The following is a 16,443-nucleotide window of genomic DNA, read 5'->3' on the forward strand; positions in this document are numbered from 1 at the left end:
TGATAACCAGGAAACATTGCATTATCAGAAGAGGCCAGCTTCCTGCCTCGCAGGAATGAGCAGACCTAGGTAAGATTAGTTTTGCTGATAATGGGCAAATTTAAAGAGCCAGTGTCCCTGAAAATGATTATCCCCTGTATGAAGATGCAGAATAAATTAGGACAAATGGTGTTTACATGGTTAATGTCTGATAAATGTTTCAAAACACCAAAACATGAGGCAACAAGTTAACATTTACAGTAATTTTATTAACCTAGAAGTTTACAGATAAACTATTGAGATGTTTATTTATAGAACTATAACAGCAGACATGACTGCTGTGAACAAACCAAAGCCAAAGTCAGCACAATTTTTGTTGGTTCTTCAAAAAAGACAAAACTTGCTGAATTGATCTTACCTTAAATTTATAATCCAGGAGAAAACCAGTCAAAGGAAAATACTTTGGAACTAAGTGTGATTGTCTTGAAAATTATTACGTAGTTCACCTGGAGCCAAAGCCATCTCCTTCTTGGCTATTGTCTATGTAGGCACTTCAAGCATAGCATCTACAAAGTTATCACCATTACAGTTTCAACGAAGTACTAACATTTAAAAAATATTCTCCTTCTTTAAGATTGGTTCTGTCACTGCAGCTCAAAATATACAAAAAATATTTAGGTAAAGAACAAATAATCAGATCTGGCTGAATACCTCAGTATTAAATGTATTTTTCACAGAGTTGGAATTGTATAAGATGTGCACCTATTCAGTACACATCACTATATTTCTGCTGTCAATCTGAAAAACACAATCATCCTTATTTAACTGCAGCATTTTTCAACTCTGTAAGACTCTTTCATGTTTTCATTTAGACACAAGACTTTGCTTTGAAGTATTAGTAATAAAACATGGAGCATTAATAATAAGCAGCTCACTTAAATATTTTTTATCATGTTTGCATAAAGGCATGAAACCTATTTAAAACTTTTAACACGACTACTATACAACAAATCTGCTGAAAGCGTTTTGGATTCTAGGAGGAGAGATCAATGTGAAAAGATAAAAACAAAAGCAGCTTCTGGTTGTTCTGCAGAAATTACATTGTCCATGAAGAAATTAATAACATGCACAATACCAATGTAAATGCATTGCATTGGCTCCGCTGAATAGAACCTTCACCTAGAAAAACAGAAAACAAGATTTGAGGATTGTTGTGAAAGATCCGCTAAACCTAAATTATCCTAACTAAATAATACTTTCTCAATTTATTTTAACATATCAAGGGGGAGAAATTCGGTATCGCCCCGTTTGGGGCGCCATTATTGGCCGGGCGCAAAGTTTAGCGCCCACCGCTAATTATTACCTCCGACTGCAAAATTGGCCTCTATCGCCCTTGGAGGTGATTTGAGCGCTAAATCAGGCGTTACACACCTCTCTTAAGACGCCAATGTCGAGGAGCGAGGCACTACCTCAGAACGCTGCCGAAGCGCAGGTGATGTCAGTTAGCAATGGAACACAGACAGACTGGCGCCAGCCAGTTCTTAATGAGGAGGGTCCATGTTGCTGTCCAGCCACACCCTGCTCATTGCAGCATTGAATCTCGGCCTGGAGAGACCTCTAAAGCAATTGTGCTGGAACCACTAATGGATAGGCCCAGGTAAAGAGCTCAACGCTTCAGCGACCAGGCCTTGGTAACTCTGGTTGGCGCTGTGGAGCGGCGACGGGCAGTACTCTACCCACAGAGTGGCAGGAGGCCATTGCCCCGCGAATACAGAAGAGTCTGGAGGGAGGTGGCTCAGCATGTCTCCTCGAGGAGCCTGGTGCCGAGGACCCACACCCAATGTCGTAAGAAGTTCAATGACCTCACTCGGGTGGTCAGGGTGAGTGGCTGCTTTTCAATACCTCTACATCCTTCCATCTAAACTTCACTCTGTGCCCAGAGGGTTTAAAAACCCCAAATGCCCAACACTCATCCAAGACCTATGGCCATCTCATAAAACATACATGCATATTCCACACCTTGCATACATTAAGGGCTATTCAACTATGGAAGGCACATTAGGCAAGCACATGGCTGCAAACATTAAAGGCTATTCAACTATGGGAGGCACATCAGGCAAGCATGACTGCATACATTAAGGGCCATTCAACTATGGGAGGCACATCAGGCAAGCACATGGCAGCATACATTAAGGGCTATTCAACTACAGGAGGCACATCAGGCAAGCACATGGCTGCATATTCACTCAGACGCCGTCCTTTTTCTTGCAGGCCAAGATCTCTCATAACAGGTGGCAGCAGCAACACACGGGAGGAGGACTGGCGGACCTACACACCCTCACCGATTTGGAGGCGCGCGTGCACAGGATCGTTGCCAGCCAGGTCATAGGTGCCGTAGCCACTGGAGAAGTCGACCCCTCTTGGGGACAGCAATGGTATGTTCATCAGCTTTCTCTCCTCTCTCATTCCACTTGTCCCTTACAACACCAGCCTTTTACACTTTCAATCCAACTTACTGTCTCCAGTCCTTGCTCCATTACTGCCCCCCTGTCCTGATGCTAAAGCCACTCTTGTACCTCCCTGCAAGTCAGATAGTGAACCACCAGCTGACCAGCCTGTCCCTCAAATTACCAGTGGCAGCGACGCCCCAGGTGAGGAGGAAGAGGAAGTCGGAGCCTCACCGCCTGCATCTCCCAAAGGAGTCCATTCCGACACTGGGACCACGCCTTCCCTTGAGGGGAGCAGGAGGGGAAGGGTCTGATGAGGACGAAGCTCCAGGACCCAGCGGGTTGCCGCAACGCCATTCGGGTAGGGAAGCTCGGGGGCCAGCTCCCCGGAGGGCGAGTGGGTTTGGAGGCGTGTGAGGCGTTAAAATTGCAAGAAATGGCAGGCGACTCAGATCCTGCCTCCAGCCCGCCTCTGATCAATTTTCCCAAAAGCGGCCTTTCAGACCCCGTTTCGATCCCACCTCCAAGAGGCAGGATAGGCCTTTAAGGCCCTTAACAAGCACTTAATTGCCTCTATAATGCCATTTTGATCAGACTTTCTAACTTTAACGCATTTCCCCCGGGCTGTATGTCTCCTCTGAAACACACCAGTTAATCCTGGCAGCCTCACAAATGGATGGCTTACTAGCAGCTGCAGCTCCACCATTAAAAATGATTTTTCAACACTGATCATTTGCAGGTGGCATAACTTTGTTTTCTCAGGTCTGGGAGAAATTTTAGCAGGCCTACTCCTTGTGGGAGTTTTGAGGCTCAAATCCATCTCCAGTGTGACCTCCTGGGAAACCCCTCTCCCCACCTTGACTGAGCACTTCCTCAACTGAAGTATATACCAGAAGCATGGGAACCATTTATTTCCTTTCCCCCTGGATATCAGATTCAGACAAAGACCAGCCGCGGCAGCAGCAGCACCCGGAACAACTGCAGCACCAACAGCAGGAGCAACAACAGGAGCGCCAAGCTGCTGCTCACCCACCTGAAGCTGCACAGGCCAGAAGATGCCAGCGCAGGGAAGCACGTTGCCGCAGGAGATACCCCCAAAACAGGATTTACAGACAGAGGATGAGCTACCTCAACATGACTGAGCAGCAGTGCCAAAGAAGGTTCAGACTTTCGCGAGAGGTAGTGGGTGACATCTGCGCAATGCTGCAGCAAGACCTGGAGCCGAGAGGAGCGGGTGGACACCCCTTACCAGTGGCCGTCAAAGTCACCACCGCACTCAACCTTTTTGCTTCAGGCTCATTCCAGGGATCATCAGCAGATATCAGCGGCATCTCCCAGGCGGCTGCACACACTTACATCACGCAGGTAACCGATGCCCTCTTTGCCATCACGCACAATTACATCAACTTCTCCAAGGATCAAGCAAGTGTAACCGCGTGTGCGGTTGGATTTGCTAATCTGGCAGGCTTTCCAAGGGTGCAGGGCGTCATTGACTGCACATATGTGGCCCTTAAGGCACCCCATCACAATGCAGGTATTTTGTCAACCGCAAGGGCTTCCACTCCCTCAACATGCGGCTGGTGTGTGACCACAAGAAGGAAATTTTGCATGTTTGCGCCAAGTACCCTGGCAGTTGCCATGACACCTTCATCCTGCGCCAGTCTAGTGTGCCTCTGCTCTTCAGTCTGCCAGACCAACTTTTTGGATGGCTACTTGGAGACAAGGGCTATCCCCTGAAGACGTGGCTAATGACGCCGTTGAGGAGGCCATCCAACGAAGCAGAGGAGCGTTACAACTCCAGCCACATTTCCACCAGATCCATAATCGAGCAAACCATCAGCTTGCTGAAGATGCGATTCAGATGCCTTGATAGATCAGGTGGAGCCCTGCAGTACTCAGCAGCCAGGGTCTCCAGAATGGTCGTGGTCTGCTGTGCACTTCGCAACATGGCACAGAATCATGGCTTGCAGATGCCTGAGGTACAAGAGGCTCATCGCATAGCCTCCTCAGATGAGGATGAGGAGGGTGACAATGAACAGCTTGCGGAGGCGCATCAACCAGCGGCAGCAGCATGCGAGCACATTGCTGCCCGGGATGCACTCATCTTGGCCAGATTTGCTTAGCTTGCACAATCAAACACTTTTGCCTCGCACCTTCTTACCAGAGCATCGACAATGGCCAAGAACCTGCGGATTCCTATCACTCTGACCACCATACTGACAATTGCAAGTCGCCCTAAGCCCTCAATGTGGAATTCCCATTTGCAAAATGACACAGCCCACAACTTCAACAGTTTGCCATCAAGTTTTTTTTATCAGATAAAGTCACGGATGGCTTTTCAAAAATAAGCACAACAGAACACCCAAGTGACTACTTTTGCTTTATCTTCCTCTTACGTGTGCTCCTACATGGTGCTTCCCCTGTGGCTTCAGCAGATGTGGAGGCCCCTTGCTCACTTTCTTGCTGCTCCTGCCTCGACACCTTTGGTATGCGTCCTATGGGGTTGTGAGCCTGTGAGGGCTCGGCAGCAGTCTGCTGCTCCTGCGGCTGTGCAGGGGCTGAGATGCCAATCTCAGTTGGGTGAGGACTCTGGTGGGGCTCTGCAGTGGCATGGTCGTGTGAGTGCTTGGAGAGGAGCCCCCACTTCCTTGTTCTCTGCCACCAACATCCCTCTCATGGGTCAGCCCCACTTCAGAGCTAGCAAGTGGCTTGACTGCACCTTGCTGCACTTCAGGGGGGACAAGAGGACCCGTTTCTGCACTGGAAGTCCTACTCCAGAGGCCTTCCATGAAGGTCTGGTTTCTCTGCTCAATAGCTGACCATCACTCCTCGCCCTCTCTCTCTTATTGTGGGCTCTCTTTTCCTGCAATGAGGGACACAAGTGGAGTTTGAATGAGAATGAAGGAGTGAGTGTAGAGAATCCATAGCATAGATGCTTAAGACACAAAGATGGAGTGAGGTGCCAATACCAAGGGCCCTCCCTGTGTGCTGTAAGTTGTTGTCATTGCATCACAGTGATAGGGAGTGTGAGGGCTGCATAGTCGAATAGTTAAGTGTATGTGAACAAACAGAGAGAGGGAATGGTAAGGGTCCAGGCATGTAAGGGTCAAGTGGGATGTGGAGGAGGTACACAAAGCAGAGAGCTGGTGATGAGAGGCGATGGGGATCAGATTGAGGGTCATATGGATGGAATACTCACTTTTCCTGAGCGGAGAAGGTCATGAAACCTCTTTCGGCACTGCAGCCAGGTATTGCTGCACACTGATATGTCATTCACCTCCTGTGCCACTTGCAGCCACACAGCTTTGGTCTGTTGGGGAGGCTTTTTCCTCCCTGAAGAAGGAAACAGCACTTCCTTATTCGCTCTTGCTCCCTCCACCAGAGCTTGGAGGGAGTTCTCATCGAATTGGGGTGCACACTTTGGTCTGCTGCTTGACATGGTTGGAGCACTAATCCCTCAGAGGTATAATGCAAAAGTTGTAAGACAGGAAAAGAACCAAGGCTGCTTGCAGGCCTTAAATGCAGCTGCATAGATGACGTCATCAGAGGCGAGTTTCAGCAAAATACTCATTGGGCCAGGGGTTCCTACACGCTGGAAATCAAGTGCCAATTAGGGGAAAATCGCTCAATTATCCCGCCTCACATCGGAGGCGGGGTCATGACCCGCCGACCACCTGACCCCCCCCCCCATGACAAAATCCAGCCCACAGAGTTTGTTATTTGTATTCAAAATTTACATTTTTGGTATTTGGAATCATTCCAGCTTTGGCCGGCAATAGGGGGTGCGGGTTACTTTCCATGACGTTGTTCTCCATGCCAGAAGCCATCTTCTGAGTAGGGGCCTAGAAGCGGCTTCTTATCAGCCATTCACAAATGGACCTTGCACTGGCAACATTGTGCGCCTTGCTCCCACGTTGGTGCTGCTGCTGATCCTCCTCCTCCTCAGGTGGTGCACCTATCCCTGGTGGCATTGGCTGGTTCCTAAGGATTGCCAGGTTATGAAGCTTGCAGCACGCAACTGTGAACAGGGAGACTCACTCAGGAGAGTACTGCAGGGCTCCTCCTGAGTGGTCCAGACAGCAGAACCGTTGCTTCAGCATGCCGATCGTCTGCTCAATTATATTCCTGGTGGCGATATAGCTCTCATTATACCGCAGCTCAGCAGAACTGTTGGGGTTACGGAGCGGTGTCATCAGCCAGGTGCAGAGTTTATAACCCTTGTCCCCGAGGAGCCATCCACTTGGGTGATGCGGTGCCTGGAAAAGGTCTGGCACACCAGTCTGGCGTAGGATGAAAGCATCATGGCTGCTGCCAGGATAGCGGGCATTGACGGCGAGTATGAGCTGTGTGTGGTCACAGACCAACTACACATTTAAGGAGTGGTAGCCCTTGCGGTTTCCGAATACCTCTGCATTTTCATGCGGTGCCCGCAATGCCACATGCATGCAGTTAATGGCACCCTGCACCATGGGGAAGCCCGCTTTCCTAGCAAAGCCACATGCGCGTTCATGCTGTTTGGCCATGGGGAAAGAGATGTACTGACATCTCCTTTTATACAGGGCATTTTTCACCTCCCGGATACAACAATGGACAGCGAACTGGGAGATATTGGCGATGTCCCCAGTAGAGGCTTGAAAGGAGCCACTGGCATAAAAATTCAGAGCCACTGTGACCTTCACTGCCACCGACAGAGACGTCCTGGTCCTCAGTTGAGGCTGTAGATCTGGTTGCAGCAGGTGGCAGAGCTCAGTGACCACCTCCTTGCTGAAGCGCAGCCTGCGGAAACACTGCTCCTCCGACAAATGAAGGTATGAGAACTGCTCCTTGAATACCCTTGGAGGGTAAGGTCTCCTGTGCAGAGGCCTGTTGGCCCTCCTCCCTCTGGCCATGTTTGCCACTTTCTTTCTGCGTCTCTGCTGCCTCCAATTCTGCAGGTGCAAGACGACGCCCCGATTCAGTGCAGCCCTCGTAGTCTCTTCTAAATCGCTGGAATGAAGGTCAAATCAAAATGAACCTGCAAACTGCTGCTCAGGACCCAAAACTTCTTCACACAGCGTTGAATCTCTCCAGAAGTCTCTCTCCCTCTCAGAATGCGTGGTGCAAAAAAAGAAAAGGCAGGAAGCGGCCACCTTTAAATAGCGCTCCCCCAGCTCCTTCCCAACTGCAAAACGTTCCCCTCTACCTGTCATTGCTAGCAGCAGGCAGAAAGGTAGGGGGCGTGGCTCAATATCCAATCCGGGGCGCTACTGGGGCATTGCACGCTTGACTGACGTCACGATCTGCGGGTGCAGATCGTGGCGGTAGTGTTTAATGCCACCGCAAAATGTCTGGTCAATTTCGTGAGTGGCGCTAACATCGCCGCGCTCGGGTGCTAACTTCCTAGCACCCCATTAGCGCCCACCAGAGGTGCTAAGCAACTGAATTCTTACCCCCAAAAGTCTTTATATTTCACATTCCCTAAAATGTAACACTTACTTCCTGGAACATCCCGGCAAACTTTTTGTCATGCTACTTCTATCTTACCTGTCTGTCACATATGTCTGTAACAGTTAAGCTTGCTATTGCTAACCTTAATTCTGTTACCTCTGTTTAGCTCATTCTTCCCACTTGCTGCTGCCTCTCCCTGCTATCCAACTGGCCTCCTGCTGTGTCCCAGCAAATAAGTTGTTTGAAGCATCTATTGCACCACATTCCCACCAATCTGACGACTCACCTGCAACCCAAGAATAAATCCCCACCCATCAAGTTCCCAGTCTCTGCTACTGCTGAGGTCCTGGCTATCTCTGGCCCTTTTGGGTCTACCATGATGGTGCTGCTGCTGCTGCCAACAAATTGACTGCTGGCCGCTTTCATGTTTCCGCTCATCAACATTTCCCCCTTCCCTCTGAAAAGTGTTTTCCGGCCATCAGTTTTGAGTCAGTTGAAAGTGTTTACAGTGCCACGTCAGATTGAGTAATCACTTCCATATAAGTGACGTATAAATTTACAGAGGAAATTGGTTACTTTTCCACTCTGCTGGCAGAACATGAGGTGACTCATCTTGTCTTATTGAAAGGTCTTTAAATATGTTTCCTTAGTTCAAAAAATGTTCTGCTGCATCTTGATCACATCAAGCAATGAAAATGTAGTATTTGGTATAAAACTGGTTTCTAATGATAAGCAATGTTGAATTACCAACTTTCAGGTGTGGTCTTCTTAGATTTTTATTTAACTTCCACAATCATTGGCTTACCAAGATAGCAAAGGCTTCAGTGATATCTAAAAAAGTCTTGGAAGCCCAGTACACATTTTGTGGTAGTGCAAAATTGTCAGTATTGCGTCGGCAACCTGTTTTACACGCCGCCTAATTTTCTTCCATTGAAGACAATGGAAATGAAAATCAGGCTGAGTGTAAAATGGTCTTTTACAGACCTTTGCTATCTTTGGCGGTTTAGGATTGGCTAGTGGCAATTAGGCACTTGACCACACCATAACCTACTGGTGCTGAATTGAAGGGTGCGATTTTCCCAGCCCTGGGGAGGCGGGACTGCCGGGAAAATGGCAGAATCTGGGAGCGAGTACCCATCCCGCCTCTGTGCCATCTTCTCAGGAGGCGTTATCCGACCCGCGCCGGGTCCCGTCTCCTCGAGGTGGGAAGGGGATTAGTGCCAATTAACTGCCTGTTAACAGGTGGTTAACATGCAATTTTTTGGCTAATCCCTATTTTGAACCCTAAAGTGTGGGCTTCCCAACGGCTCCGAACCTCGCCAGGGTCAGCGAGGCGAGCCGTGGGTCTGCTGGTGTCGGAGGGGCCGAAATGTGTGCAGGTGAGTGATGACTGCAAGTGTGGAGAGGTAAGTGTGTGAAGTGAGTCTAAAGTGTTTTAATAAGATTGCTTACCTTTGCTTCTTCCTCCAGGCTTCATCCCTTTAGGCTGCGGAGCTGCCTCATCTCACTGGCAGAGAAAGCAGAATAGCCGCTGCCTTCTGCTTAGGAAAGCTTTCTAAGTGAGCCTGTGTCCAAGGTCTCAACTTAGAAGACAGATTGTCAGTGTTTGACAGCTTCACAGAGCTGTCAAACGATGACAATTCATCTGTCAAAAAATCTTGACACTGATGTCATGTCACTGGCTTTCCCTTAATTGGCCGGCTAAGCCCGCTGGGCAGGCTTAACAAGGCCAATCAAGGGAAAATAGTGTGGGTTGGCCAGATGTCGATGGAGGCGGGACTAAAATCCGACAAGCAGCTTTCCCGCCTTCATCACGTCTCCATTGATAAAATCACCCCCTATGTGTCTGTCTTTTTGTTTTATCTTAAAGAATGACCTGAAGTTACTAGGGCTGGTACACTGATATGCAGCAAGAACCAGAGGCAGATTAGACATGAGTTCGTATGTGTTTCAACAGCAGATATGAGAAATATTTTTATGCCCATCAGCAAAGCTGAATGCTCTGCTGTATCTAATGGAGTGCTTGAACCCCAAACAAGATTCCATTGTGTTGAATCAGTTAGTAGTGTATTAAAATAATCAAATCTACCAAACAAAATAACATGGCTCAAGAGGGCATTAAGGTAGAGGTTTGTTATTAATAGAAGTAATTATGTGTGGACACGGTTACCAGTGGAGTCCTGTAAAGATCTGTGTTGGGACCACTACTCTACACAATCTATATTAATGATTTAGATGAAGATTTTGTGGTTACTGTCAGCAAGTTTGTGGCCGACACAAAGATTTGTGCTAATGTCAGGACCCTTGATGAGAAAATAAGACAATAATCTGAGCTAAATGCAACAGGAGAATGGGCCCTCAACTGGCAGATAGCTTCTAATGTAGATATATGGGTGTAGAAATTTGCACTGTTTGCGCTGGCTGTTAAGGCCATTTAAAAAAAAAAATGCAGCTGCCTTAATTCAGCCCGCATCTGCCGCGGGATTTGGTGTTCGCCATTTTGTAAGGGGCATAGCGCTGGCCCCAGAAATGTAAATCAGCAGAGCGTGAGGTCAGTTGGCGTACAATGCCGACTTGACGCCACGTTTGCAAACTTCAACCCTTTCGCTGAGTTTTCTGCCAGCTCCTAAGCACGCGCAGAAAAGCATGTGTGGAGCAGCCCTGCAGACACGCTGTCGGTGCTTCTTAAAGGGACACACACATCTTTCAGGTAAGTTCGGATTTAAGCTTTTGGACTTGTTTTTAATATTTTATTGAAGTAGTGGTTTGGTGCAATAGATGTTACAATCTTTTAAAGTGTGCAGGGAATACTGTTGGATGCTTGCAAGGCTTCGGTTGGTAAAGGAAGGCCTCTGAAAAGACAGAAAATGCTGGAAATACTCAGTTCATGGTCAGAAGTTTCACTTAAAAAAGGATGGGTTTGGAGTGTGGGGCAGTTAAATTGTTAAAAATGGGGTTCCCGACCTGATCCCGCCTCCAACCAGCCCACTTCCAGTTTTAACTGAGGCGGGACGGGGTGGGAAACCAACCCACTCCCTGGGGGCGGTATGTCAATTTAAATATTGTAATGAGGCTGGAAGCCTCTTTTTTAACCTCCATTTTGCATTTAACTGCATGTGGACGGGTTTCACACAATTTGGAACTTGTTTTGATTGCCTTGGGAGTAAGAGAAGAGTTTTCCCTAAATTAGTCTTAAGTTTTTTTTAGCTGTTGTTTTTCCTCTGCCAGATTAGTGGGAGGGTCGTTGGCAGTCACAATGCTTTGATTATGACAGGCTCGATAGACCAGCCTGATTTTTCTGCCCGTCTTTTCATATGTTCATATAATAAATTTGTGAAACAAAACATGGATATTGTCAGCAATGTGTGAAAACTTGAATGCATACAAAGAGAAGTAAAAGTGGAAACAAAACAAAACAATAGGTGGTGAGGAGAGAGGTGGGGATAAATTAACTGATACCTCGTTGGTGTACTGTGAAAACAGGAAAAGTCACATGACTAATGTCTCTGTGATAAAAATAGGAATTTCTGGGTTAAAAATTCAGGGGCTTTACGCCACCCGTTATCGTCAAAAAATAGCGAAAAGAAGATGGCCACTGCTCTTTCGCCAGCTGCTGGCGGGTCCCGCGGCGCCCTCCATTTTCCTAGACCTGGAAGCGCTGCCGGTAAGATGCATTGCCCTGCAAAGTAAAATGAGGGAGTGGTGACGTCAGTCGGTGTGCAACAGCTGAGTTCAGCACTGGGTCCTAAGCTCGCCATGTAAACATAGCATGCAAGCAGACTCACAAAGGCGCTGTCAGCATCTCTTCAGGTAAGTTTGCATTTAAGCTTTTGGAATGCTTTTTTTTGATTTTACTGAAGTAGTGGCTTGCTGCAATAGATGTTAAACGTTTTTTAAGTATGTAGGGGGTACTGCTGTATGCTTGCAAGGCCTCAGATGGTAAGCGATGGCTTCTGAGAGGACAGAAAAAGCTGCAAATACTCAGCAGGTCAGGCAACATCCGTGGAGAGAGAAACAGAGTGCCTGACCTACTGAGTATTTCCAGCATTTTATGCTGTCATTTCAGATTTACAACATTCGCTCACAGAGGGAAGAGGAAGACACAGACGAGGAAGAAGCCGAAGAGGAGGAAACAGAAGAGAAGGAAGCCGAAGAGAAGGAAGCCGAAGAGGAGGAAACAGAAGAGGAGGAAGCAGAAGGAAGGATTCAACCCACACAGCAATTTTCTGGTCGAGATATCCGGAATGGAATCATCCACTTGTGGTACCAGTGACCACAACCCCAATTCCCCTTTCAACATTAGTCCCACACCATACCTTCCCTCTGTTACTGACCATCACAACGTCCTCTTGGCCACAATGCTGAAATAAAAGCCACCACAAAGCAAACTTTCCAAACCAACTTTATACATCTATACATCCAATATGACATCAAGAAATCGTCTCATCACCCTTATGCATTCTTTTAGTGACTGTCTTGTGTGTGCCTTTGCCTATCCTACTGATGTCATGCAGTGCTAGTCCAGTAGCTGCAGCATGGCTGGTGGAAGGCTGCTGAATTTCAGTGAGGGACACTGCAAATGGCCTTGCTGGTCAACTTTTAAAAAAATTCGTTTATGGGATGTGGGCGTTGCTGGCAAAGCCAGCATTTATTGCCCATCCCTAATTGCACTTGAGAAGGTGGTGGTGAGCTGCATTCTTGAACCGCTGCAGTCCGTGTGGTGAAGGTACTCCCACACTGCTGTTAAGTAGGGAGTTCAAGGATTTTGACCCAGCGACGATGAAGGATCGGCGATATACTTCTAAGTCAGGATGGTGTGTGACTTGGAGGGGAACTTGGAGGTGGTGGTGTTCCCATGCGCCTGCTGCCCTTGTCCTTCTAGGTGGAAGAGGTTGCGGGTTTGGGAGGTGCTGCCGAAGAAGCCTTGGCGAGTTGCTGCAGTGCATCTTGTAGATGGTACACAGTGCAGCCACGGTATGCCGGTGGTGGAGGGAGTGATTGTTTAAGGTAGTGGATGGGGTGCCAATCAAGTGTGCTGCTTTGTCCTGGATGGTGTCAAGCTTCTTGAGTGTTGTTGGAGCTGCACTCATCCAGGCAAGTGGAGAGTATTCCATCACACTTCTTACTTGTGCCTTGTAAATGGTGGAGTCAGGAGGTGAGACACTCGCCGCAGAATACCTAGCCTCTGACCTGCTCTTGTTGCCACAGTATTTATGCGGCTGATCCAGTTAAGTTTCTTGTCAATGGTGACTCCAGGATGTTGATGGTGGGGGATTCGGCGATGGTAATACCGTTGAATGTCAAGGGGAGGTGGTTAGACTCTCGCTTGTTGGAGATAGTTATTGCCTGGCACTTCTTTGGCGTGAATGTTACCTGCCACTTATCAGCCCAAGCCTGAATGTCATCCAGGTCTTGTTGCATGCGGGCATGGACTGCTTCATTATCTGAGGAGTTGTGCATGGCACTGAACGCTGTGCAGTCATCAGCGAACATCCCCATTTCTGACCTTATGTTGGAGGGAAGGTCATTGATGAAGCAGCTGAAGGTGGTTGGGCCTAGGACACTCCCCTGAGGAACTCCTGCAGCGATGTGCTGGGGCTATGATGATTGACCTTCAACCGCCACAACCATCTTCCTTTGTGCTAGGTATGACTCCAGCCAGTGGAGAGTTTCCCCCCCGATTCCCATTGACTTCAGTTTTACTCGGGCTCCTTGATGCCACACTTGGTCAAATGCTGACTTGATGTCAAGGGCAGTCACTCTCGCCTCACACCTTGAGGAGCTTGTGGCTGAGAGTGTCAAATGAAGTGATGGTGTTTCTTCTTCACTCTCCTCTCCCTCTTCTTGGCCAACTACTGGCTGGGCAGGCTGCATTTCTTGGGTGTGTGAAATGAGGAAGTCACAAGGGTGAAGTTGTGGTGGGGCCGGAAAACAAGAGGTGCATGCCAAAAAGAGGATGACGTATGTGCATACCAGCATCTTGTATCCTTTCAGCCCCACCGCTGGCCAAGGGCTCAGCCATGCCCCTGGAAAGAATGACCAGCACCGTCTCCTCCAATGGGGTGAGGTAAAGCAAGGAGTGGGAGGTGTGTCTCGTGTTTGGTACAGATCGTTGGTAGGTGATTGGTGGGGATGGGGGCAGTCGTGCATTGAGGCTAGTGGTGCAGTTGGTAGGAGACGGCTATTAAAGATTCATTCACTGACCTTGACCAGTGGTCTGAGGTTATGAAGTTTCTTTGGGCGCTGCAGCCAGGTGGGGAGGGCGACACTGCTGGCCTCGATGATGTGGTCCCACATCAATCTTTCTGGAGGGTCTCCTGGCCCCCGTGGGTAGATACCTTTCTTGCAATGTTGACCCCCTGCACAAAGCTGGAGTGCTGCGTGCGAGACCCTGGGTGCCCCTTCCCTGGCTTGCTGAGCCATTTATGTTAGTGCTGAAGCACATTTCCTATATTTTGAGGTTGGAAGGGAATTAAGCTTCATTTGGGACTTCCTTTTAATGTTAATTTTTTGTTAAAAGGTAGTAAGGACTGAAAACTGCATTTTTTCACTTCATTTTAATTTTTATTAGTTCTGAAGGCCTTTTAATTCATTACCCTTTTAGTTACCCATAACTCCTAGCAAACTCCATAGCCTCACTTCCAGAGGCTGTTAGAAGCTGGAACACCACTTCAGGACAGGAACTTTGACTTCCATGCCTTCACTGACACCGCCAGGAGGGCATTACATAGTAAGTTAGCGCTGGGCTAAAAATCTTTACCCCCCCAGCGCAAATTTTTCTCTGATAGCACTTCGTCCATTTTCAGCAGCCGTTAACTCTCGTGGCGGCCAAGAATGTTCCCCCCTCTGTCTTTAGATTTAGATAGGTTTCAGTAGCAGGGGTCTCAAATGGATGTTCTTTCTTTCATTAAATGGTACATCAGCAATAAATACACGAATCAGAAAAAGTTTCTGTCTATAAATGAGTTTATAACTGGGCAGCATGTTCAAAATGCTGCATTTTGTCAGCCCTGTAATTTTTGATTACTTGCAGCTGTCAAAAGCATTGGACTATTGTGGTGGGGAAGTTGCCAGTTACAAACCATCTGCCATGGTGTGAAGAATGTTAACATTTTGTTTGCTCAGCCACTTCCAAAGGAATGACAATATAATAAGTCGCAGGTGATAAATGTTCCAGTTTTAGTTAACAATCTTTAGTTCTGATGGAATGCTCCTCCTCGCCACACAAAAATACATTGGCCTGCTGCCAGTCCGTGAAAGGCTTCTCCGCCAGATTGCTTCCCACCTAGTCTCCAACTATCGGCCAGCTCCATGTAGGAATCAGATGATTTCCCGCTCTTTACAACCAGATCCTGGCTGCATGCAACCGAGGACTGGGCATCAAAGTGGCTCGGCTCATGGTGTTACCAAATAGCAGGCAGCAGGTGCACACAACCCATTGTCCGCCTACAACTTAAATTCAACCTCAGTATCATACACAAATAAAGATAGACTATTTCCAACAAGCAGTAATCAAATTAAAATGACACATCTGCACAAAACCTAAAAAAAATAAACATTGAGGAATAGCTTTCCTGTCCCTATCGCTCCTTGGGCTAAAAATTAAATAAGGCCCGAAAATGGCTGCATGGATCACTATGTGCGATTAACCCATGCCCGTTCAATATAATGCAGGTAACACGCAAACTTTGTGTTGTTTGCTAATTATGATAGTGGTGTGTAGCCTAGTGCTAAACGTACTGTTGCGTTGATGCGCTATCAATTACTCATAAAAGACTGAGAGTTAGAAGAGTAACTAAAGGCTTTTATTAACAACAGAATGGAGGTCTGCCTCGCGTGGTCGACCGGTCCATGATACTAAGGGCTGGGGAGCAGTCACCTTTATACTAGGACCTGTGGGAGGAGTCAGCCGAGGCATGTCCAGGCATGTACACAGTGGAATACAAACAGGACAAACAGGAATACAAACAGTGGTTTACCACATTCACCCCTTGTTTAAAATTGAGTCCGGCGGGGTGAAGTGTATTAAAAGTTAGTGTATTGGAGTCTCTCCGGAGGTCTTGTCTGCTGCTGTGATCTGCGTGGCGACGGCAGGGGTAGTGAAGTTTCCGGCGTCGAGTCCAGCGTAGGCTGTGGCACAGGCGTGTCGTCCTCGTAGATGTCGAGCGGGTCGCGGGGCCCAGGCCTGCCGTCTGCTGGGGCTGGATATCGGATCGTGGGGGGGGGTGGTAGTGGGTAGTGGGTTACTGCGGCCCCCGAGGGTGCAAGGTCTCTTATGGAGACTGTGTCCTCCCGCCCGTCCGGGTATGCGATGTAAGCATACTGGGGGTTGGCGTGGAGGAGGTCGACCCTCTCGACCAGTTGGTCCGTTTTATGGGTCCTCACGTGTCTTCTCAGTAGGACCGGCCCTGGGGACGTCAGCCATGGCGGTAGCGATGTCCCCGATGTGGACTTCCTTGGGAAGACAAACATTTTCTCATGAGGGGTGGCGTTAGTGGCAGTGCACAGCAGTGACCGAATAGAGTGGAGCGCATCGGGGAGCACATCCTGCCAGCGGGAGGTTGGAAGGCCCCTAGACTTTAAGGCTAGC

General features: G+C 48.2%; 1 protein-coding gene across 4 annotated transcripts in view; it reads right to left on the reverse strand.

Annotated features, from left to right (window-relative positions):
* Positions 1-227: 227 nt before the first annotated feature.
* Positions 228-16,443, reverse strand: part of LOC147106565 (high choriolytic enzyme 1-like) — a 392,254-nt gene continuing 376,038 nt past the window's right edge. For all 4 annotated transcript variants that reach the window (XM_086007518.1, XM_086007519.1, XM_086007516.1 and 1 more), the window contains one exon: positions 228-1,158. In XM_086007518.1, the coding sequence (XP_085863644.1) occupies positions 1,076-1,158 (83 nt within the window). In that variant the 3' untranslated portion in view covers positions 228-1,075. The remainder of the gene's footprint in view (positions 1,159-16,443) is intronic.

The sequence above is a fragment of the Somniosus microcephalus genome, chromosome 15 (genome assembly GCF_052327205.1).
Source record: "Somniosus microcephalus isolate GS21.2 chromosome 15, FLI_Smic_1.0, whole genome shotgun sequence".
Taxonomy (NCBI): Eukaryota; Metazoa; Chordata; class Chondrichthyes; order Squaliformes; family Somniosidae; genus Somniosus; species Somniosus microcephalus.